Genomic DNA, 24,291 nt, shown 5'->3' on the forward strand with positions numbered 1-24,291 from the left:
ACATCCCTATTGTTGTCTCTTCTCTTGTATTTCCTGTTCCCACCCTCCCTGTTTCTTCCACCCTATTCCCCTCCCCTGGACCTCTGACAGAAGGGGACTTCCTCCCCGACCAGACCATATGACCACAGCCTATCTGGTCTCATCTGGATATCCTATATTCACTTCCTCTGTGTGCCCACCAGGCCTCACCACCAAGGGGAAGTGATCAAATTGGGACCACCAGAGTTCAGAAGTAGTCCCCACTCTCCCCACAACCATGGAGAATGAGCTGTCATTGGTGGGTGGTATCTGAACCGGGGGGAGGGGGGATGGTCTAGAATCTCTGCATGCGTTGTTCTTGGCTGGTGCAACAGTTTGTGCAGGACCTGTCTGGGTCCAGATCTGCAGGCTTTGATGGTCTCCTTGTTGAACTCCACCCAGAGCTCAACAGCAAGTCCCAGCATCTGTCCAGATCCCCTGCTGGGTAGACTCTAAATCTACTATCTGGTAGAAAAGAGTGCATATTCAAAACCTAATGTTTTAAATATTAAATAATTGATATTCAACACTTTCCTATATCTGTGATTGCCTTACTTTAGTTATTTATTTTTCAGGTGCTGAGGCAGTAGGAAGCCAGCCAATGCAGACCTTTAGTCAGGATTGCCTTAAGTTTTTTTTTTTTCCTACAGAAACTCTGTTTAGTATGAAATGATTATCTCAGCATCTTCTTCAAGAGTGGACACATGTCTGTTATATATTGAGTTCTTAAATAGGTGATAACATTTGCTGATTGTTGGTTTTAATTCCTGCATTGTCAAAGTCCTATTCAGAAAACGTCTCCTATGCCTTTCGGTTGAAGCGCATTCCCTACTTTTTCCTTTAGCAGTTTTAGAGTATCTGATCCTGTGCTGAGCTCCCTGATCCATCTGGAGTTGAATTTAGTACTAAGAATGAGATTAGGATCTAATTTCAGTCTTATGTGTGTTGATATCCAGCAGTGTTTGTTGAAGATGCCATCTTCTCTTCCGTGTGTACTTTTAGCATCTTTGTCAAAAAGCAGGCAGCTATGGCTCCACGAGTGTGTGTGTAGGCCTCCCGTTCTATTCCACTTGTAATCATTTTTTCCTTCCTCCTATTTCCCTCTTGTTTAGCTAAGACCTCAGACACGGGATTGAATGAGTGGAGAATGCAGCCACCCTTGTGCTCCTGATCTTAGTGGCAATGCTTTGGGTCCTTTTCCATTTAACAAGATGGTGGTGTTAGCTTTGACATATATAGCCTTATTATGTTGAGGAATGCTCCCTCCATTCTCAGTTTCTCCATGGCTTTGCTCATGAAGGGATATTAGGTTTTATCAAAGGCCTTTCCTGTGACTATTGAAATGATGTGATTTTCGTCTTTTGGTCCCTTTATGTGAAAAACAGTGCTTACTGGTTTATGAGCCAATTTTATCATGGACACTTTTATGACTAAGACTCGAACTAGGTTTGTGAGTATTATGTTGAGAAATTCTGTAGCTCGATACATATCTACATTCAGCAGGAAGATCATGGTGTAAATTTATCTTTTCTTTCTTTCATAATTTTTGTCTTTTAATGGCTTTGGTATGAGCGTGACGCTGGTTTCATCAAAGAATTGAAGACTAGTTTATGTAATAGTTGAGCAGTGTTGGTGTTAATACTTTTATATTGCTGGAATTTTATATTGCTGGAAATCCCTATTAGTGGAATTTTTTCAGTGAGCCCAGCTGGCCCTAGGCTCCCCACACCACCCCCTCCCCCCAAGCCATGGGAGAAATTTTACTCTGGAAGTCAGGGCAACATCTAACAGACCACCTCTTATCAGATCAGGAGGCTTCTGTTCGGCACAGGAAACTACTGACGGAGTTAAGAAGCAATTTCGTGTGTGTGGGGGGGGAGGGAGTGGGGGGGATCTTTAGAAGTTATATCTTGGACTGAGTATTAATGGTTAGAGCATAAAACTAACTTTAAAAAGTTAAACATTAATAAAATAAATAGCATTAGAAAAGGGGGCTAGGTGATTGGGCGACGAAAAGAATAAAAGCCAATGGCTAGAAAACACAATTTTCAGCATTATTAGCCACCAGGGAAATGCAGATTGAAAGCATTTTAAGATTCTACCTCATCCCAGTCAGAGTGGCACCATTAAGAAAACAAGTGACAACAGATGCTGGCACAGATAGGAAGGGAGAGCCTTTATACACTACCAGCAAGAATAGAACCTAGTGCAATTGCTTGGAAGTCAGTCTGGAGATTATGCCATCTTGGGCATACCAACACACACACACACACACACACACACACACACACACACACACACACACACACACACTATATCATACCACAGAGATGCCTGCCTGTGTATCTACCATCGCTGCTGTTGTTCTCACACAAGCTAGGGAATGGAAGCAACCTAGATGTCCATCAGTCGATGAATGGATACTAAAAAGATGGCGTACATGCACAAGGGAATTTTAAATCTGCAGGCAAAAGGATGGAGCTGGGGAAAAATGACGTTGAGCAAAGTCACATAGGCCCAGTGGATCATAGAATAAAACACACGGACGGAAATGTGAGAAAGAGATGTAGAGGAAAGAAGAAGAGTTATAGGAAGTAGGAAGGAGTTAAGAAAGGGTAGAAGGAGAGAGCACACACGTGAAAATATGAGCAAACAATTAATAAAAGTACATGCTACTGTGCCATGGTGAATTCAGTATCTTTTAAAGATGAATATATTTACTAATCATGGTAAAATTCAGTATTATAATTAAGTAATATTAAATATGTACATATAATCTGTAAATTATATTAAGACCACTAATTTCTTAAAAATTAGGAATTACTGAGTTGGCTGATGTTTTAGAATCATTTTTTAGTTGGAAAATTATAAAGTAACTTTATTTTCCAACTATTCTGCATGCATTCAAATCTTTTTTTGCATCTTGAAGAGGAAATATGATTGTACTTTATACTATGTACATATATTTTAATGAGAGATTAATGAAAATTGTTGCTAATTATTTTTAAAAAATAGAATACTATTTTGCGGAGGCAGTGGCAAATCTTGCCTGATGTGTCATGATGGAGTCATTCTCGAAAAGTAATGGCTACAAAATTGAGTAAACAAAGCACCAATAAAGAAAAGATTTCCTCACACCATGTTAGAAGCCAGCCAGCTGAAAGGCACGTGCTGTGGAAAATTTTGAGAAACTTGAGAGGATTTTTCACCCCATGGCAGGCGCCAGCCACAGAGGGAAACCCTGTCTTGTCTGCAGATGATGTTGATGTCGCCCTCTGCCAGGTGTTGCCTGCAGGAAACCATTACCTTCTCACCCCATTCTTCCATTTGAACAGAAGGCAGTCAGCAGGATGAAGGAGCTCCTCTCCTCTCCCTTGCATTTCTTGCAAGTACCTACCACCCTTGCATTTCTTGCAAGCACCTTCCAGAGTCACTGTGAGAAGCTGCTGGTCACAGTTGATGGCCCTTTGTGAGTTTTGCTTTCATTCCTAGGGCACTTGAGCTACTTCTATTTTCAGCTTTAATCTGTCAGGCCAATGCCACTTTGTAACCAGGTCTCTTTTCCTAACTTCTCGTTTACCCAGCAACAGCCCACAAGACCACAGCCTGTTACCAATATGATCTTACTGGGCTCTGGTCATTGCTGTACATAAAAGAAATCACTGCGAAGCTCCTTGCCATCTGCCCTCTCAACAGACTCAGGTCAGCAGAGAAAGCTTGCCCATCTCCAGTCTATTGTTCATGGACTCCTCTGAAATCCTAAGTATTGATCAACTACCAGCAAGCACTTCCTGTGAGTGGGCCCTTGCTTATAGGAGTGGGAAATTCAGGAAGTAGAAACACAATACTTATCGCCTCCATGAATTAGCTACTATTAATTCGCCTTTGTTTGTGAGCCAAGCTAGAGAGACCGAGCAGGCTATTCAAGGATTTCCATTAAATGCTTAAATCACAGACAATCAAAGAGTGCAGCGTTTCTTTCCAAAAACAAACTGTGTGGACATCACATCCAAAGGCCCTGAGCTAAGAGAGAGAAGATAACAAGAAAAAGAATGCAAAACAGTCCAGTTTCTGATTTGAGCTAGAAAAATCAAGAAAGACAGTAGCCATAATCATAAATATTCCATTTTCCATACAAATCTGTGGGCTAAGTTGACTATCCTTAAGCCATCCAAGGAAATATAACAGAAAGTAGGGGGCGGGGAGGGTGGACCTTTATGTATGTGCAGAAGTGAAAACAAGGAAAAGCCAAAGTGTATAAACTCTTTTTTTTTTTACCAGAAGTGCGGGGGCCTGATTTAGCGTCTGTGAATCCAGAGAAGAGGTACCTCAAAATCATGTGAACTTAAGCATCCCAAGCCTTGAGAAGGACTACATAAACTAATTCCGACTAGTTCCTCAAAAAGGGCAGCCATTCCCTCAAGTGTGACTCCATCAGCAACCGGGTGGAGGGTGGGAGGTAGGGGGATTGAGAAGAAGAAGAAGAAGAAGAAGAAGAAGAAGAAGAAGAAGAAGAAGAAGAAGAAGAAGAAGAAGAAGAAGAAGAAGAAGAAGAAGAAGAAGAAGGAGAAGAAGAAAAAGAAAAAGAGTTGTCCAGACTAGAGGAAGTGAGCCGATCTGTCTGGCAAACTAGTGGGAGCTGAGGTAAGGCCTGGCTCAGTTTACACTTAAGACAGGCCTTCTCCCAAAGGCGTGGGGAAGTCAATAAAAGGTATTGTATAAAGGAGTGGTTGGATTGAGGCAGTGTTTGGAGTTGTTAACTCAAAAGTTTACTAATAGATAGCAAATAGGACAGAACGGAAAAAAACAATATAGGGCTTTCTTCATAATTACTAAACTTGGAGGTGATAAATGTCTGAATCACAGTGGAAGCTGAAGGGCTGAGAATAGAAGGCATGGATGTGAAAGGCATTTCCGGGCATTTGAATAGGAGCAAGCACAGCGCTGGAGCCACAGACAAGCTTCAAGTATGTTCCCAAGCAGGGAGTTATTCCGGCCCTAAATTGGCAAGGCACACACTCAGCTCTCCAAAAGTATGCACTGGAAACACAGCCCTGACTGCAACAGTCACCCACAGCAACCAAAGCCACCCACTACCCTGCAGATGACCCTACGAAGCAAACCAACCCATCTGGTCCAAGCTCCCCACCTCCTCAGACTTGAATCCGAAGACAGGGAGGGTGGAAAAATTTGGGGAGTAGTCCGAGGCTCACTAGAAGGACATTCATTCCTCAAACCCTCCTCTCAGGTGTTCCTGAGAGGGAGGATGACATCTGGCCGGTCCGTGGGTCACCACTCCTCCCCCAGGGGCTGGCGTTAGGAAACTCTGGACAACCCGCTAGTAAGCCCTCGCGTGCCTTAGCGCCTCCCCAGACTTATAAAGGTCGCAGCGCCGTCCCGGGGTGTTGAGCTCACTTGCCTGGCTGGCGTGGAGTCACAGCGACTTGGTTCCGGCTCCCGTCCCTGGATCAGCCTCCCTCCAGCTCAGTCGCAGGCTCCTGGCTCCCGCCCGCCACCCCACACTCTGCAAGCTGCCTAGAGAGAAGAGGATGGAGACTCCAGCTGCCGCTAGGGTCCTGGTGCTGCTCTGCCTAGGTAAGCCCTGGCCGCTCCCAAGAGAAGGGGGAGGCCCCGGAGCCTTTCTTATAGGACAAGTACTGAGTTGTCCACCAGGTTAAGTGCACTCTCTGTAAGAGGATATCTCCCGTAATTCTGTCGTTCCTACTGCCGAGATTGGAGTGGTGCTGGACGGATTGGTGTGAAAACTGCATTCCACCGATAAACTCATTACCGGTCTATGTACTGCATAAATTAATATCTTTTACTGGGCAAAACATAATTTTTTTTTAAGTTGAAAAGGTTTGTTTTCTCTTTTGAAAATGCGGCAGTTCTAGAACTCCAAAGATATGGAAAGAACTTCTTATAGATAATGATTTACTTTCTTGGGGGTGGGGCAGGGAGAGATTGGTTCAGGCTGCTAGAGATCTTTGTGCAAAGGACCGAGTTTACACACGGGGTGGCAGTGGGGCTCTTGGATGCGCCTGGGGACCAGGAGACCCCAGCAGGTTCAGAAGGAAACTGCCAACAGACTTTGCGCACCTGCAGCTTTCCCCAGCAGCACCTGACTCCTAGACTGTAAATATTGTAATTTAGCAAGCTCTTTCTTCCTTTCTCCCTCTCTTCCCCCTCCCTTCCCTTACCCCTTCCCTGTCTCTCTTCTCTTCTCCTGCTCCTCCTCCTCATTCCTCCTGCTCCTCCTCCTCCTCCTCCTCCTCCTCCTCCTCCTCCTCCTCTTCTTCTTCTTCTTCTTCTTCTTCTTCTTCTTCTTCTTCTTTCTCTCTCTCTCTCTCTCTCTCTCTCTCTCTCTCTCTCTCTCTCTCTCTCTCTCTCTCTCCCCCCCCACACAAGTGGGAGAGACCCCATTGTTTGTAACATTTCTCTCTCTCTCTTTTTCTTTGTCTTGTTTACTCAGTGTCCCCTAATTTCTTAAACATCAGATGATTTTAGAGCTACATATGACATTTCCCAATAGATGAACGTTCTAATAAGGAAATAAAAGTTGCCAGTCTCACATTCTTCCAGAACTTGCAATGAGACAATATTTCCCCAAGACTCTCTCTGTGCAGGATGTGGCAGTTAAATTCTTATTTTGACACACCTTTCAGGGCTCGGGAGCCCTAATAAAGCGCATACTATGCATAGTTGGAGCTTACGTGCCTAACAGCAAGAGCCCAAGTGGAAACTGGATCTGTGGTTTCTGACCAAAAGGAGGTGAAAAAATGCCTTGCTTGAAGAGTTGACTATAAACAATGTGGCTCTGCTGGCTTTGCTCTGAGGTTTCTGGGCAAAGGATAAACTCCAAAGGGTAACAGTCTTCCTCGAGTTAGAAATGAACCTAGAGGTCACAGTGGTGTGGTGACGTACCCCTCCCCCCTCCACATACACACTCGCAAGGTGTATCCAAACAGTGCAAGTGTCTGTTCTACCCACCTCAGTGAATGTTCTAAGGCGAGATAGCGAGAGCCTGTGAATAACCAGGTTTCTACCCACCTAGTGCCTCTGTGTGTGTGTGTGTGTGTGTGTGTGTGTGTGTGTGTGTGTGTGTTTGTTGTCATGAAAGTGCTTAACTCCTTTATTACAGTGCTTAATTATAGTTCACCTGTTTCATCAGCCGCCAAGCCCATTTCCAAATGAGCTGGGTCAGTTTCTGTTTTCCCAGTCTGTTGAGATACTTCTGGTCTCTAGAAAAGTTCCTGTTTGAGTTACACGTTGTAGCTCTGTAGTCTGCTTTGTGCTGTTTCCTGCTAAAGCATATAGAAAAAGAAAAGAAAAAAGAAAAAAGCAAGGGCAAGGCCACCTATATGTCGGAATTTGTACCCTTCCCCTAAGCAAAGATTACCTAGGAATCTTTGAAGGACTTTGCCCCTCAAAGGAAAGTGACATTTTAGATTTAAGTGTACTTTTATTGCTTTTGTGGAATGTCTATGCATTTATGAGTAGGAGAGTAAAGTTCCACCATCTATCCCTACTGCATGCAGATGCAAGTAGCTACATACACTCATTTCACTACTATTATATTTATAAATGTTTGGTGGCAATGTTTTTGTTTTATGCATGAGAGAACTGATCCATGTTTCCATTTAAAAAATGGATGATAAGCTGAGAGACATCAGGTCTAAGTTGGCAAGCATCTTTAGTTTAATGAACATTAAGTAAAGGGGTGAAAATAGCCCAGTTAGGAATGGCTTTCTGAATAATCTGTAATTTAACAGCTGAACTGTCCCTTCCGGTCTTGGAAGATCACAAAGAGGATGAGACATGTTTATTTTCATTCATTTCCGAATGGGTTTTTGAGGATATTTATGAGTGACATCTCTATGGCAATTTGGTCTGGCTTTACCTTATGGTAGGAGAATTAAGCAGAGTAAATAGACTTTCTCAAAATACAAGAAGCAGAATCCCAGTAAGACAATCAGATTGCCTTCTGTTGGCCCTGAGAGTTTATGACTACCTGGTGTAACTCGGGATGGCACACCTAGTCAGAAAGCATGCTGATGGGACTCTCCTGTCTGCATTGTGACCTGGGTACTCCGTGAGCCTTCTGCATTGTCCTGCCATGTGAGCAGCTTAAATCATTGGGGTGTCTGGTTCAGCACTGGAGTCCAGATCCAGGAGTCGGGACAAGAACTACTACCAAATGCCTGCCCTGGGCTGACATCTTAAACCCTATCACCCTCTTCTACCCTTAAAAAAAAATCACTGAATAAAGCCAGATACACAGTGCACTTTTGACCAATGCAGGAACCAAAATTCAGTGAAGTCAAGTACCTTAAAAAAGATTTAGAGACTGGGGGCAAGTGAAAAATGTCAAGGTCACTCTTTAGCAGGTGCCAGTGGGTCCAAAGGCTAGGTGGGGGGGGGGCGGTGGTAGAAATAATAGGTTCTATTAGAGAAACTCCAGCATTACCTAGGACTGCACAGGGCCTGGCAACATGTTTTAAGTGGGCTCTCTGGTTCCTGGTGCCAAGCCAAGCAGAGAAAACGTGCATCTGTTCTTTCAACCTGGGCTAAAATAGTTGATTTTTTTTTTTTTTGGTACATAATATTCACATTTGTATTCATATAGTTCTTAGATAGGAATTTCATTATAAAGTAATCATCGAAGCTAGCTGGGTCTTTTATTTCTCTTGTTTTCCAAAATGTATACTAACCTAGGTAATCAGGAAGGGATTATCTTAAAGTTTTATTCTTCGTGTCTTCATGTAATTGTGGATTTTCCTGTCCAGTTTTGTGAATCTCCCATTTCCCAAGATGAGAGGCAGATGTGAGGAGTCCTATCTAAAGAGATTATAAATGAAGGTGTGGCATCCCCATTGGCACTGTAAATATAGGCTCGTGCAAATGGTCTGTTAATGTGGCCATAACTGCTGTTAGGAACATTCCACTGGGAGACACTGGGAAGGCCCTGCAAAGCTGTGATAGGCGAAGACCTTAGCTATGAGTGACCTGACAGCCTTGGTATGGCCATGCAATCCTGGGACATTTGAAAAAGAAAATGAGGCGATGAGACAGATTCGGTATCCTCTGGCGACACAGTTTGTACAAGTCTGGGTGTCTAGTTAGAGAGTAGACTAAAAAAAAAAAAAAGTTCAGTTGCACTCTAGGTTAAAGTCGTGGTTTATTTAAATAGCATACTATTTCTAATACGCAAGATTGTCTAACATTTGTTCAGGGAAAAAAAAAGTTAGTGCTTAACCTCTTAGGTCAAAATCATGAGTTGTAAGTATGAGATATGGAAGTTGTGGGCACACAGCTTGGGTGCACAGAGGCATCTATTGTGTATCAGAACTTTACAGTTTCTAATTGGAAGGCTTAGCAACGAGGCACACATGCCACCACTGTGCTGACCTGTTCCTCAGACGCTGCTCTCATCAGACCTCGTAGTAAGGAATGCATCTAGACAGGGTTAATGGGGACATGATGGAAGCAGCAGGTTATGTTAAATACCTGTGTTGGCTGCATTCAGAATTAGATTGAAACCTTATCTGTTCCTCACCAATACATTTTGTCCTTAACCAGCGCTTCTTTGGGTATGTACCTGAGACAGAAGGTATGCCGAAATAACCGTCGATCATTCCTGAAAATCCAGTGGTCAGCACCAATTAAATCTAATACATTCCCCACCCTTTGGACCCCTGTTTCTCTTGTTATAGAATCTATTCACTGATAGCATGCTTATCCAATTCCATGTACATCTGAGCTATGAGTGCATATGGGTGTGTGGAGAGGGAGAGACTGGGGAAAGAGGGGGGGGGGAGAGAGAGAGAGAGGGGAAGGGAGGGAGGAGGGAGGGGAGGAAGAGGAGAGAAGGAGGGAGATGAGAGAGAGGCAGAGAGGCAGAAGAGGAGAGAGACTATGGAACAGTGACTGCATGGCGGATAGCCAGTAGGGGAATGAGCAGTTACCTAACCTAAGCTCTGCACCTCCCTCCACCTGACCTCACTCCTTGCTCTCTTTCTAGAGATAAAGAATTTCTCAGTAGGGTACAAAATGGCCTGAGCTAGAACTGGAGCCCATATCTTGGGAGTCTGGTGCAGGACTTTTGACACTGGCTCTACAGATATGGATGGGCTGGCTTTGGTATTGGAGGGTTGTTTAGCAGCCAAACAGGATTTTACCCACTAGATGTCAGTAGCACCTTCTACAGTGACAATCAGAAGACCCACCTACCCCCCAAGACCTTGTCAACCATCCTCGGCTGATGAAACTGCCCCCTGGTTGAGAACCACTAATATAACATATTCTTTTATTGCCAGCCATAATTCACAGGTTGAATTAACAAGACACATAGATTAGTGGTAGTCTAGATACCAATTCCAGTGTTTTAAAAATCGCCTTTGGGGGTTCCGTGATAGGATGCTTGTCTAACCTAAACAGAGTTTTATGTCAGCACCACAAAACTCATCAGCTTAGCAGTGCCCATTGCTGGTTTTAGCAGCGCTTAAATCCTGTGAGTTCTTAGGTCACTGCACAGCCAGCTGGCACCCTGTCCTTCCCGATATACCTCTGCCCGTTCACAATACTAAACTCACCCTCTTCCTCCCACTTATTTTCCTCTTTCCTTGACTGTTTCTGTCTGTCTCTAATAACAATTCCCCAATTTTCTATTTTTCATTCCATATTGTTTCTTTGAAATATGTAAAAGGCTCCCATATATACAATGATATCGCATTTGACTTTGAAGTGGGTGTCACCATCTTATTCCAGACTCCTTTACTCTCGATCTGTATTTCCAGCCACTCCACACAGACATATAGGTGATGTATGACCTTTAGAATCAAATCCAATCACCTGCTAAGTCCTCCCTTCATGCCTTCACTCACAAATGCCACAAATTTGTGGTCCTGCCTGCTTTCTGCACATGTGAAGGTTCTGTAGACTCGCTATGTTCTGATGGAATATTCAGCATTCTTCATGTACGCTCTGCTTTCTTCATCCTCACTCTAGGTATAGAACTCCACTAACTTATGAAAGACAGGAACTATGCTCTTCCATTCTCCATCTTGTTTAAAGTATCACAACTAGAAAGTGCCCAATAGATATGTTTTGAATAACTATCACTCCATGCATGCAATCAAAAAGAAACATGGGGGAGATACCTTCCTCCTCTTATAGATAAATCCTTCTTGGATATGTGCCTTTCACTGGAGTCTAATTCTTCAACATGAGCCAAGTCTATAGACTCAGAAAGTGCATCTTCAGGAAGAAGGTGTCTTGAGTACCTTCCAATATGTGCTTTTATTATGTAAGTTCTTAGGGTAAAAATGTATAATCATCAGAACTAAAATGACCCATTCATGCTGAGATACAGTGACACATGCCTCTATTCACAGACTGAGAGTGGATGTTTGAACATTTGAGAGAACTTATCTTTTAAAGCAACATCAAAGGGTGTTTAAATGACTTTATCTACAGTCGTGTGTGCATTCGCTGATTAAAATTTTATCCTTGTGAAAAATTCATGTTTGGCCTCCATCATCTACAATGAAAGCAAATTGGTTAGCATGCTTCTAGAAATGTCATGAAATATTCTTAAGCTTCAGCCATCACTATGACTATAGTAAAAAGTCACCAAACAACAACACTAGAATCCAACTGTTGATCTTTTATGAGGTATCTCTTTCAAAATTAAACATTTACATTATTGGTTTGAATCCCTGGGGATAGAAGCGAGGTGTAAGGAAACACATGTTAGAGAGTCTCATCTTTAGAATTCTAAGTCACTAAATTTCCGAATACCAAAAGTCTCCCAAGTTAGATTACCTCAAGAAAAAAACTTCCAATAGAATTAAAGCAATACTCTAAAGATGCATTTTCAGCTTTTAGGAAAACCATTAGTCATCTTTAGAATTCTAAGTCATAAAATCCCCGAACACCAAAATTAATGCTTTACCCCTAATACAAGAGTCTTATTTTCCTTTATTATGGAAACACTTGTATGACGGATGAGATATTGACCATGAACCATGTAAAACACATGGTTTTCCTTTATGTTTAAACTCACTCTTAACCTGAATTGCTTTAGCACTGTATCATATACCTCAAATCCACCAACACTTCAAAGCATGGTCTAGAAGTTACTACTGAAATTGTGGGATAAAATTTAATGCATACACTTGAAAAGCATGTCATATTAAATCTTTCCTTGCCACTTACCAAGAAAAATTTCTTGGACTTTTTAAAACTCAAGATTGAAGGAAATATTTGGATATAAGTATCATATGAATCCCTTGTGCTGTTTTATCTCAAATATAGTTTTTACACTTATCTTTAAATGATGCATAAGTATATATATTAAATATAAGTACACACACAATATACACGTAATATCTGAAATTCAGATTGTTACTGGAAAGTACAGGAAGTATATCTTTCCATGACATCATTTGACAGTTTCTTTTATTTTGTTTTTGTTTTGGGTGTTTTAACCAAGAAAAAGCAAGACATTTATTAAACCATGAAATTAACACAAAAAGAGATGTGTCTTCGCTTCCTTCACTTCTTCTAAGTGCACAGGATCCAACAGTCACTCCTTGGGAGAGGGTAGCAGAACTAACAGTTCTAGATCAGGCTTAGACCATGTGACCTTGAGAAAGGGATTCTAATCGGCTTGGGCTCCCTGTTTGGGCCAGGTGATTCATACTGAATTTGCTGTTCTGGTCTAAATATTCTGAAAGACTTCACTGGGAAAAGAAGGTGCACACTTGTCATTCGCCAACATCGTTTATTTAAGACTATCCTTATTTGCTTGATTGTTTTCTAAAGAAGCAATTTTTTTTTCGGTACCCTAGGGTTGGGAATGTTTTGCTAACTTGCCTTTCTCTTCCAGTCATGGAAGCCTATCTCTGTTGGTCTTGTAGATGAGCCCCTCACTGTCACCACTAGGAAGCAGGTCAGAAGAAACTGGAGACAAGGAGGACACTTTTGTGTGTCTGGTATTCTGCCCTGGCTGTTGGGCAAACAGGTCCTAGCACTCCAGGGCCCACGGCAGTCAGGGCTATCCCCATTCCGGTGACAGTGCTCAGACTCTCCCACGCACACGCACGGTCCCCACCATTGCTTAAGGGTGTAGGTTGGGCCCTGACTCACCGGGAAGAGGCGAATTGCATCCTGTGAGTCAGTGGTTCCGTTTCCTGCTGGCATATTTGAGATTTCACTGAAATGCAACCTCCAAAAGGTGAAGGGGGAGATTCCTGAAGCCATTTGGACCTGTGACCCAGATAGTAGTGTCTGAAGTGGTTTTTGTCTTTGTTTTTCATGGTGAAGTTGAAGTTCTAAGGCAGCAGTTTGTATAGGTCATCTACCTATGTCACCTTGCGTAGACCTCATCAGGAAGTTAGTAACTAGTATCAGTTGCTGTCACCTCATCTGATTTTGACAGAGATGTGATCCAAAATATTTAACCCCAGGAATGACTTTATTAGCAGGAATCCTTTGTAAGGAACCAAAAACTTGAGTAAAATATTTGCATTGAACCATAGTTTGTTATACACAAACCCACCAATATTATAAAAAAAAAAAACCTTAAAACTAGGTAACTATGTGGATGTGACATTAGGACTTTATTAAAATAATGACGACTGGGCTGGGGTAGCAGCTACTGATAGACTGTTTGCCTCATATAGGCAGTGCTCTAGGTCCAATCCTGGGGTGGAGGATGGGTGCAAGAGTGCAGGAGTAGATATTACAGTCCTCAGTGGGTGGGTTTTTCAATCCTAATCACCACATCCATTTTTCTATTCAAGTTTTCAAAGTCTTGTGACAGACATAGCAAGGGACCAGTGAAGACCCCTGCTTTTAATCAGCTCAGCTGTACATGGAGATTTAGACCCAGTTTGGCCATTCACTGGTGGGAACTCACATTTTAATATGATTATTTATTATTTCACCTGCAAAATAGCCTGTTGGTGGATTACCACATCAAGTCTCACAGAAATCATCCTGAGCGATGGACTGTCTCCACAGGAGCATCACAGGCCAGGGAAAGCCAGTGTCCGCGGAGGCACCCCTTGGGCTAAACATCACACCATCTCCAAAGACAAATATCTCACCAGTGTCCTGGGCAACTTGGAGCTTATTATAATAAGAGACAAACTAAACGCTTCTAAACACTTACCAAAAAGCAGCCAAACACTGAGCAGCAGCAGCTGGGATCAGCAGATTATCATTTGGAAGCATTTTTAAGCAGGAGATGTTCACCTTGGCACCAGCAGCTTTTCTTCCCCATGTGACTTCAAAATTAAGGATAATGAGTTTAGACAGAGAAATTAGTGGCTGCCTCTTCCCTGCCCCAAACACACACACACACACACACACACACACACACACACACACACACAGACACACACGTACACACGCTTTCTTGGAGAGAGAATTGAAATGTCTCCTCCTGGGCCTTTCATTGACTAAAGAAGTACAGGGAAGAAGGCAAGGACAAAGTTATGTACTATTAGGAGTCTGTTATGTATTGAGGAGACTGTTTAGGTTAAAGGGTTTAATTCTTTGGTACAGTGAGCGTTAACACCATACTGAGAAGTGGGACAAAACTGATGTGGACAAGAGTTCAGCTTCTCCTCCAACTCACACACCTCTGCCTCAAACTATGTGAAAACCAGTTTTCATCTCCTGACAGAACACCTCAGACTTCACTCCTTCATTATCGCATCATCTTCTTCTTCTTCTTCTTCCTCTTCTTCTTCTTTCCCCTCTTCCTCCTCCTCCTCCTCCTCCTCCTCCTCCTCCTCCTCTTCTTCTTCTTCTTCTTCCTCTTCTCCTCCTCCTCGTCCTCCTCCTCCTCGTCCTATTCCTTTTACTTCTCGTCCTCCTCTGTCACTTAAGAAAGATAAACTTTGGCCTATAAAAGCAGTTCCTACTGCATGGCGAACCATGACTGGGGAGAAGATTCTTCTAGAGTAGTAGTTCTCAACCTGTGGGTCGTGATCCCTTTGGGGAGGTCAAATGACACAGAGGTCATATACCAGATATCATGCATATCAAATATTCATATTATGCTTCATAACAGTAGCAAAATTACAGTTATAAAGTAGCAGCCAAAATAATTTTATGGTTGGGAGTCACCAGGACATGAGGAACTTTATTAAAGGGTCACAGCATTAGGAAGATTGAGAACCACTGGTCTAGAGCTTTCGGTGATTTCAAACCACTGAAAGAATATAAAACTGAAGCTATGGTCACTTGATGAGTGATCTTGTATAAGACATTTAATTTGCACACACTGAACTCACTTGGGGGTTTATACGAGTCTTTATCATGAGTTGGATTGTTGTGTCAAGTTTGAAACATGGTGTAAAGCACCATGAGGCAGACCTTGGTGTTCAGAACACCCCCATGTGCAATTTGGTAAATAATTTCAAAGTTCTTCTGGTCAATGGGAAAAAAATCATTTTTTCCTCATATGGATTAAATGATGCCTTTAAATGTCAAATTACAGAGATCTTACTGTATACCAGTAGAGGGCGCTACCAAGATAGTCTATTCACACTACAGGATAGAAGTTGACTGTTGGGAATATGTATGGCAATCTCTGATAGGTCAGGCATTTCTGGGAAAAAAAATCACTTCAGACTCCCTAAAACTCTGCAAGAAAAACATTAATATTTGGGAAAGTGATTTACCTTTTCCAAGTAACATAGTTCAAGTTTTCTCAAATCATTATCGTGCCACCATTCCTTTTGTCTATGAGGTACATAACACTCTGCTTTAGGTAGTCTACTGTGTTCCAATGCGATAGTCACTATAAGTATTATTACCTGTTTCTAAATTCTATCCTGTGGCCCCTTTACCATGTATCGTTGGGAGAACTTATTTAACTCCTTATGCCCAGTTGCCTTATGGCTGGTGGAGTTACTAGTGCCTTCTTTAGCATCGCTGAGAGCACGGAATGAGATAGCATAGACACAGTGAGCAGAGCAATGCCTCCACATGGTTTGTGTTGAGGCTGGCCAACTGCTGCTGTTACTACTACTACTACTACTACTACTACTACTACTAGTAGTAGTAGTAGTAGTAGTACTAGTACTAGTACCAGAATACATATTGACAAAGGGGAAGACTTCTTAATGGGACTCTGGGTGAGAGAAGCAAGGGAGAATGGGGAAACAGAAGGATCCAGAGGGTCCTAGAAACCTACAAGTAGAACATTATGATGGCCGGATCTGGGCCCAGGGGTCGGTCCTGCTCAAACTAGGGCACTAGCAAAGGACAATACGTGCAGTAAACTTCGAACCCTTACCCAGATCTAGCCAATGGGCAGAACATTCTCCACAGTTGAGTGGAGAGTGGGGTCTGACTTTCACATGAACTCTGGTGCCCCATATTTGACCATGTTCCCTTGATGGGGAGACCTGGTGGCACTCAGAGGAAGGATAGCAGGTTACCAAGAAGGGAATTGATACCTTATGAGCATATACAGGGGGAGGAGGTCCCCCTCAGTCACAGTCATAGGGGAAGGGAGTAAGGGGAAAATGGGAAGGAGGGAGGAAGGGGGGATACAAGGGATGGGATAACAATTGAGATGTAATATGAATAAATTAATAAAATATATTTTAGAAAAAGAATAGGTATTGACTATATCAGCGTAACTCCTACGGTGCGCAAATACACAAAGATTAAACAAGAGGGGCAAAACGCTCCTGTGTAAACAAGTATATAATTAAAAGTCACTTCTTATCAAGCTTCCCAAACAGGTCAGAAATGGCTTGAGTCATCCTGATGCCTAATTTCCAACATTTATCTTTTTACTGAATGAGACGGTTGTTTCAATTTCAGTGTGCTGGCAAAGACTGGGAGCTGGGGCTTGCACAGGTTGGCATGCCTCACCAGTTTCCTCCTGCATTAGATAAGACATACCGATGGCTCTAGTGTATCCATGGGTTCAAAATATTTGAAAATAGTGTCTGTACTGAACCCAAGCAACACAGTATAACAGATATCATATAGCATCTACATTGCATTAGATTGTAGATGTAATTGGGAGATGACTTAGGGGACACTAGAAGACAAACTCAGGCTATATGCCAATCCTGTGCCATTTCAGGAAAGGGACTTGAACATCTGCAAATTTACTATCTGTGGGCGAACCTGGAGCTAATCCTATGAACAGTAAATGGCAGCAATATTCTCATTTTATCTAGATTATATTTTGTAAATTAAAATATATTTACAGGAGGGACAACTTGTTTTCAATTAATAACTGTTTCCATGAATTAGTTTTTGTTATCACTTAGATAAACTTCTTAAAATAAAACAAAACAAATATATTTATTTGTATATATATATATATATATATATATATATATATATATATATATGTCAAAGACTTGTAAAATGACATGAAAGTTGCTTTCATTGAAGCATTATTTATTTATTTTATTTTCTTCCATAACTAGGTTTCTACCTTCCACAAGCAGTTATCAGCACAAAAGTGATTCCTTCATGTATTCCAGGAGGATCTGAAGATAATTGTACAGCTTTAGGTAAGCCTAAGATCATGAAAGTAGCATCAGGCTTTTCACATTTTAAAATAAATGTAAATATAAATACACGTGAATGAAACACCTGCCACATCAATTTTTAACCTAATAATTAACTATAAATCTGGAGAAATTACATAAAAGAACAACAAGAAGAGAAAGATAAGACATGTAGTTATAGAGACTTGAATTTTGGAAAGACAGAAAACAAGGAAAATCATACTTAGTGTGAAGCCATTATTGGAAAACATTTGAAGGGTCAGATCCCATGAGGGAAAGGAAAGTATAAACTTCATACGCAACACATTTTCTCTTGATAGATGTAAGAGGAACAAATATCCTCATGTCCTAGTTGTAGTGTTCAGGAAACATTTATGGTGTGCTTAGTGTCAATCGGCGTGATGTTAAGGTAGAAAGACAAAGGCGAGTGATGGGCAGTAATTGTTCCCCAAAGGGAAACATGGTCCAAGAGAACGACCTCTTTATGCTTTGGTCTGAGCTAAATACTGACTCCAAAGCGTGCTCTAGGTTTTCTACTTCTTTCTCGCCCATCACCTCCAAGCTTTCTGGAATTTTGTCAATCACCCTCCACCGCTGCTTTTCTTTGGGGATTATTTGAGCAGGGAAGAGTACTCCAACCAGCATGATTTCTTTGGATAATTCTAAATAATTTAGACAAATCACTTTATTTATTTATTTATAATTTACAGCATCTCATGTGTCCCAGGCTAGCCTCACATGCATATGCAGCTGAGGCTGATCTTGACCTTCTAATCATTCTGTCTCCACCTTCCAAGTGGGAGTGCACCACCACATCCAGCTCATGCCCTGGCACAGATTAATGCTAGGCTGTGCATGTTCTACACAAGCGTAGGCTCTGCTGATGGACCTACACCACCACCCTAAAGGCTAGTTCTACCTAAGGCTCTAATGTCACTGTTGTATTTCTTTAATAGACTGTTCTCAAATTTGTCTTGTTTGTGGTCAGGTGTCCATTCAAGAGATGTTCAAGAGGCTTGTTTCTTGGTTGGTAATCTCAATGATTTGGAAATACGTTACCCAATCAAGGGTTATTTTAGAGTTAATTCTCTCCTGAATCAGTGAATGCTTTCATTTATAATTCAGTTAATTTAAGAGTAAGGGATTTCAGAATTGCTTGAGACTTACAAATAAAAGACAAGTTTTAGTTGGGGGAAGGGAATGATCCCAGTCTGGTGTGTGTGTGTGTGTGTGTGTGTGTGTGTGTGTGTGTGTGTGTGTGTGTATCTCTGTGTGTGTGTGTGTGTGTGTGTATCTCTGTGTGTGTGTGTGTGTGTGTGTGTGTGTGTGTGTGTGTGTATCTGCTGTCTATCTGTATATATGTGTCTCTCTGTCTTCTCAAAATTAAATCATCAAGACTCATTTTGTTTAGCCTGTTATGTGTTTGGGTATATGTTTATTAGTTGGATCCTGTCATACATTCAGGTGTTTGTCTTATAGGTTGGAGGAATATGGTGGAGTAACTCCTGCCCACTGGATAGTCCCCAGTGTTGACCCCAGACCCCGTCTGCTGACGTTACTTAGAGAAAGGATAATTATACACCCAAGTCCCAGAACACAAGTCACTGAACTTTCCATTCCTTTCACAGTTCAGATGGAGGACAATCCCCGTGTGGCTCAGGTATCAATTACACAGTGTAGCTCTGACATGAACGGCTACTGCTTGCATGGACAGTGCATCTACCTGGTGGACATGAGTCAAAATTACTGCAGGTGAAGTGACTAAAATGAGGATTCTGAAGCCTACATTTTCTCTCCTTTTTTTTTTTTTTTTTTTTGGTCTGTATTTACTATATCTCTACGGGTTGTTGAAACATACTTTATGCCTATTATTACAAACTTTATTACTTTTTTGAGATGAGAAAACAAATGGGATATTTCAGTCTGGACAGATTTTTTGGGGTGCATGATGGTGGGGGGAACTTCATGTGCCTCTCCTCTCACTGCAATGGTAACTCCCTATCAGCCAGTTTTAAGAATTGATTCTAAATTAGACAGACAGACAGACAATCTATCTATCTATCTATCTATCTATCTATCTATCTATCTATCTATCTATCTACGTAAACCATTCTAGATGGCCAGTGCCTTGGCAGCCACATAGAGTGTCCGTTTGCTACAGCCTAGAAGCTATGTGAAGCCATTTTATCAATAATGAGGCAACTCTTGAGTTCAAATTTTTAAATTCATGTTTATAATTTTTAACAAATCTTGCTGGTTTCTTGTATCGCAGTGGCGACTTGGTTCTTGTAACACTAACTTATAGCATGGCTTCATTTTAAACTAACTGACTTTCTTTGCAATTTGGCCTTCTTGCAGATGTGAGGTGGGCTACACCGGGATGCGATGTGAACACTTCTTTCTGACTGTTCATCAGCCCCTGAGCACGGAATACGTTGCTTTGACCGTGATTCTCATCCTCCTCTTTCTTGTCGTAATTGCCGGATCCACATACTATTTCTGCAGATGGTAAGCCAGTTGGTTTCCATGCCTATGCAGTAGCAGACCTACAAACTGGTTGAAATCTAACCATAGCATGAGAGGAACGAGGCGGCATCCGCACTGTGATTAACCGCGATGCTTGGCTGCAAACAGCCAGGCTTTCATCCTGCCTATGTGCATGTAAGAAACAACGGACATTTGTTTCTTTATAAAACACAGACAGGAACTCCCATCTTATGATAATTAGGGTTCTCCCTACAGGGATAGTATTGCAAAATGATAACTGAGGGGAAAAAATATAGCTAAAGGTTGTTTGGCTCTTTTCAGTTGCCTGGACCTGTATGAAGAGTTAACAGTGCCCATAAAAAGGTTGCCAGTTTGTTTTTCTTAGTTCGAAACTTGGTACAAATTGTTTCATGAGTTTTTCCCCAGAAAAGCATTGCCTGGATGCTAATGCCTTCCTAATCAGATGTCCCAGGACTTAATACAGGTGAGAGGACACTGACGAAGGAAGATGCTGGAGAATTTCTCCTGCTGTTTCACAGCTTTGCGCTCCTGCTAAGGCCTTGAGGAAACCCCTCCATGGCGCTGTTTAACCAAGTCCGTTTCTTACCTAACCTGGTGGACTTGAAGACTCCGCTCTCTTCATCTCTTGCTTTTCCCGTGACCCCAAACCTAATTAGTCTGGACATTTTTGATACGCTCTCAGAGTCCATGTGTTTGTTTCCGAGTTTGCTTTTATATCTGTCAGTTATAGTTACTTGTATCTGTTAACTATATATTGTTTTGTTTCTGACTATTTGCAGGTACAAAAACCGAAAAAGTAAAAAATCAAAGAAAGAATACGAGAGAGTGACCTCAGGGGACGCTGTATTGCCACAAGTCTGAACTGCGCCATCAAATTATGAACAGGGACGCATAGTGTGCCTGGCTAATGTTAATATTTTGTTGTGTTAATAATATTTATGTTGGGTCATGTGCTAGGTCAATAACTGTATATTTTTAATACACTTGGAAAGTGTTTTATTTTTGACAGACTATTTGCTAATATAGTATATGTAAAATATTTAATATCAAAGGAAAATTGATATTTTTGTAAGAATTTCCTGAGTGCAATGCTTTACAGAAAAGCTTCAGAGTTCATTAATCTGGTGCACTGCTTCGAGCGAGCAATGCCCAGCCTGTTGCTTGGGAGGTGTCTGCAAGTGACATTCCTGTGAGCCTGGTAATACGGTTAAGCCAATTGCATAAGTAATTTATTTCCTACTTGTCATGTCTGATAGTTGACTTGACTCTACCATAGCTTGGCACAGTGATTGGCAAGCCTAGTGATATGGTCAAATCAATTGCAGAAAGTAATTTATTTTCTACTTCCCATGTCTGTGATAACTGACTTGACTATATCATCATATACCGAAACAGATGTATCAATGGGACTTAGGGGAGGTAAACACAACTTGTGGGCCTCCATCATTCATTTGAGTCAACTAATCCTGGAGAGGATTTACTATCTCTGCTATTGAGTAGAGATGCCTCGAGGAGATAAAGGACAACCCATGTGCTAACCCATCCAAACAGTGGGTATCACACCTATGTAAGCGCATCATCGTGTGAGGTTGTTGCTGAGTGCTAGTCAGGAGATAATAAGCCTGAACTCTATTTTAGAGTATTTATTTTTATAGGGAATTTACTGAAGAATTTAACATTAAATCAGAATTGAAACTGAATTTAGCATAATTTTAAAATATAATAGGATGCTAGTCAGATCTTGTCTAACATAGAAATGTGCTTTTAAAGTTTTATGTTCAAGAGGACTTTTTTTTGCCTTTGCTTTTTATTATTTTGTTATTGTTGTTGTTGTTTTGTTTAGTATAGAGTCTCACTCTTTAGTTCAGATGAGCCCCAAGCTCACGGTAACTCTCTTGCCTTAGCTTCCTCGGTTCTTGGATTATGTGTGGGCATTACCGTGCCAGGCTTCAAAGGTGGTTTTTTGTTTTTGTTTTTGTTTTTTTGTGTTTTTTTTAAACTAACAAACGGTTAAGTCAACATCTTACTTCAGATTTTAAAGCTACTTTTAAAATACATATATCCAAACACAGGAACTGAGGAAAAATATGGGAAAAGTAAATCACAATGTATTTTTCCAAAGGAGAAACCTATTTGATAGCTTTTGAAAATCAGAAAACTATGCATTCTCATGGAAGCGAAGATGAAATGTGGCCGCCTCTTCATGCCAGTGCTTTGCTTTTATGGAAAGACAGAAGGTTGGTCTCCACTTGCAGCTTGTGGGTCTCTGTGACTCACTGAGACTGTTCTGGGCAGTGGCCGCGGAGGCATGCTGGCGCGCCTTTGCTTTTCCTGGGAGGCTGCCTCCCTGAATGCTCACCCTTAGGTGGAAACTCTCTGGAACACAATACCAGGTCAGGGAGGGCCTGTCCTACCTCCACCTTTTTCCTGGCAGAGCTTAGGCAACGAAGAGAATAGGAGTTTCCTCTGACCTCTGGAGGGCAAGGGAACAAACCAGTGTTGCCCATAGAGACACGCATGGAAAACCTTGGAAGCTTCACAGGGATCTTGTCAAAGGCCTGCGCTTAGTACGAGAGAAGCAAGCAGATAAAATGAGCAACGCACACACACATTCCTGTACTCATGCGTGCGCGCACACAGGCCCCATCCTTTACAGAATTACAGCTGTTTGTTTCTCTGTTCATCCCAAACACAGTCATTTTTAAAAAGACAAAGGAGAAAGAAAGTGAGATGTAAAAAGCATATTTCTTTGCCATTTGATTTAGCTGAAGCCTAGTGTGCAAGAACACATTTCAAAACCCATTGACACCAACTGGATATAGAGAAAGCTGGCCGATTTTCAGGGACCGTGGCTTCTCCAGACAAAAGTTTAAAACTTATCAAGAGGTGGGATTAAATACAGCCAGTTAATTTACAGAAGCCGGATGAGGCGTTTACATATTGCTTTATTGTTCTGCTAGGAGCATTTCTAGTCATATTACATAACTTGATGTAAGAAGTTTGAGGTAGCTTGTATATTTTTAAATTTTTTTTAAGAACTCAGGAAAGAGTTATATCTTTGTAAGTTTTTGTTATAATCTCAAATCTGGGACTTAAACTCAGAGCCTTACACATGTTGAGCAAACATTACTGTTGGGCTACACCTCTAGTCCCATAAAAACATATTAATAATGAAAAAGAATGATGAATATTTCAGGTTTTGGGTGAACATGCTTTTTAAACTCATTGTTTTAGTGAATATTATATTAAGAAAACATAAAAAAGGTTATAGTCAATTTACGTGTTACACTGATTTCTTATTATATTGTGTACACACACACATACACACACACACAGGGACACCAACAAGAATATATATATACACACACGCCCCGTCCTGGCCATACAAACCTTGCCCCAGAGACCCTGCCCACCTCCCCAGGGACATAAAGATGCCCCTTTACCCCCAATAAACTGAACTAGTTCTCTGAAGCTGTTTTCAGGAGAGCAGCTTTGAGAACCAAAGCAATTTCAGATGCAAAATTACGTAGCTTACAATCTTCTACCAAGACTGTCTAAGAACCCAATAGGTGCAATATATAAATAAGGACATTATGCTCAGTGCTTGACACTAAAGTTTTACCTTAAAATCGAGACTTAGACTTCTACTACGCAAGGACTCCATGCCACACTGTACCTCTCCTGCTCACTTACATATTTTCCCACCCCCTCTCTATCAAGAGTCTGTGGGGGAAAAGCAAAAATAAATTTTTTTTTACTTTATTTTAGTTTTGAGTCCTTGAGAAAACAGCTAACTAAACTTAGCCGCCAAAAGATACCCGCTTTTTACCCAGTAAACATGTGACATAACCCACTGTGTAATTTTGTTTCATTCAGTCAGTGAAATGTAAAGTTTGCCTTTAAATCCTTTTTACCAGATTTGTTGTTTTTGCTTCAGTTTCTACTTTGTAAATTTTTTTTTTTAAAAGTCTGATTTGCTGCTCAATATTTTTAAATGTTTCCAATGTTATGGGAGGAAGGAGAGCACACACGGCACTTCTGAGGTGCATGCTAACGCTCGAACTGAAGGATGCTTGTTTCGAAGGTATCTCTGTTATACAAACCTGATGCTCTTAACAACCTGCAGCAAGTTGTTCTTTTCGTCGTTTTTGCACTCTGCAATCGCACTTTGTGAGTCTGAAGAGCCACTTGTGTAAAGTTTCTATTAAAGATT

The 24,291-nt window shown here is 41.4% G+C and overlaps 1 protein-coding gene across 1 annotated transcript; it reads left to right on the plus strand.

The window, feature by feature from the left end:
* Window positions 1-5,332: 5,332 nt before the first annotated feature.
* EREG (epiregulin) lies at window positions 5,333-24,037 on the plus strand. Its single transcript, XM_084760073.1, has 5 exons — window positions 5,333-5,613; window positions 17,487-17,573; window positions 19,199-19,322; window positions 19,929-20,078; window positions 20,858-24,037. The coding sequence occupies exons 1-5, from the start codon at window positions 5,568-5,570 to the stop codon at window positions 20,937-20,939; spliced, it is 489 nt and encodes a 162-aa protein (XP_084616199.1). The 5' UTR covers window positions 5,333-5,567; the 3' UTR covers window positions 20,940-24,037.
* Window positions 24,038-24,291: the final 254 nt, after the last annotated feature.

Source organism: Acomys minous, assembly GCF_964271855.1.
Source record: "Acomys minous genome assembly, chromosome: 15".
Classification (NCBI taxonomy): domain Eukaryota; kingdom Metazoa; phylum Chordata; class Mammalia; order Rodentia; family Muridae; genus Acomys; species Acomys minous.

Bases quoted from the DNA above. Each gene is read 5' to 3' on its own strand.
- EREG (XM_084760073.1), top strand. From the start codon at position 5,568: ATGGAGACTCCAGCTGCCGCTAGGGTCCTGGTGCTGCTCTGCCTAG. The intron at 19,323-19,928 runs GTGAAGTGACTA...GCCTTCTTGCAG, and splicing joins ATGAGTCAAAATTACTGCAG to ATGTGAGGTGGGCTACACCG. The intron at 20,079-20,857 runs GTAAGCCAGTTG...GACTATTTGCAG, and splicing joins ACATACTATTTCTGCAGATG to GTACAAAAACCGAAAAAGTA.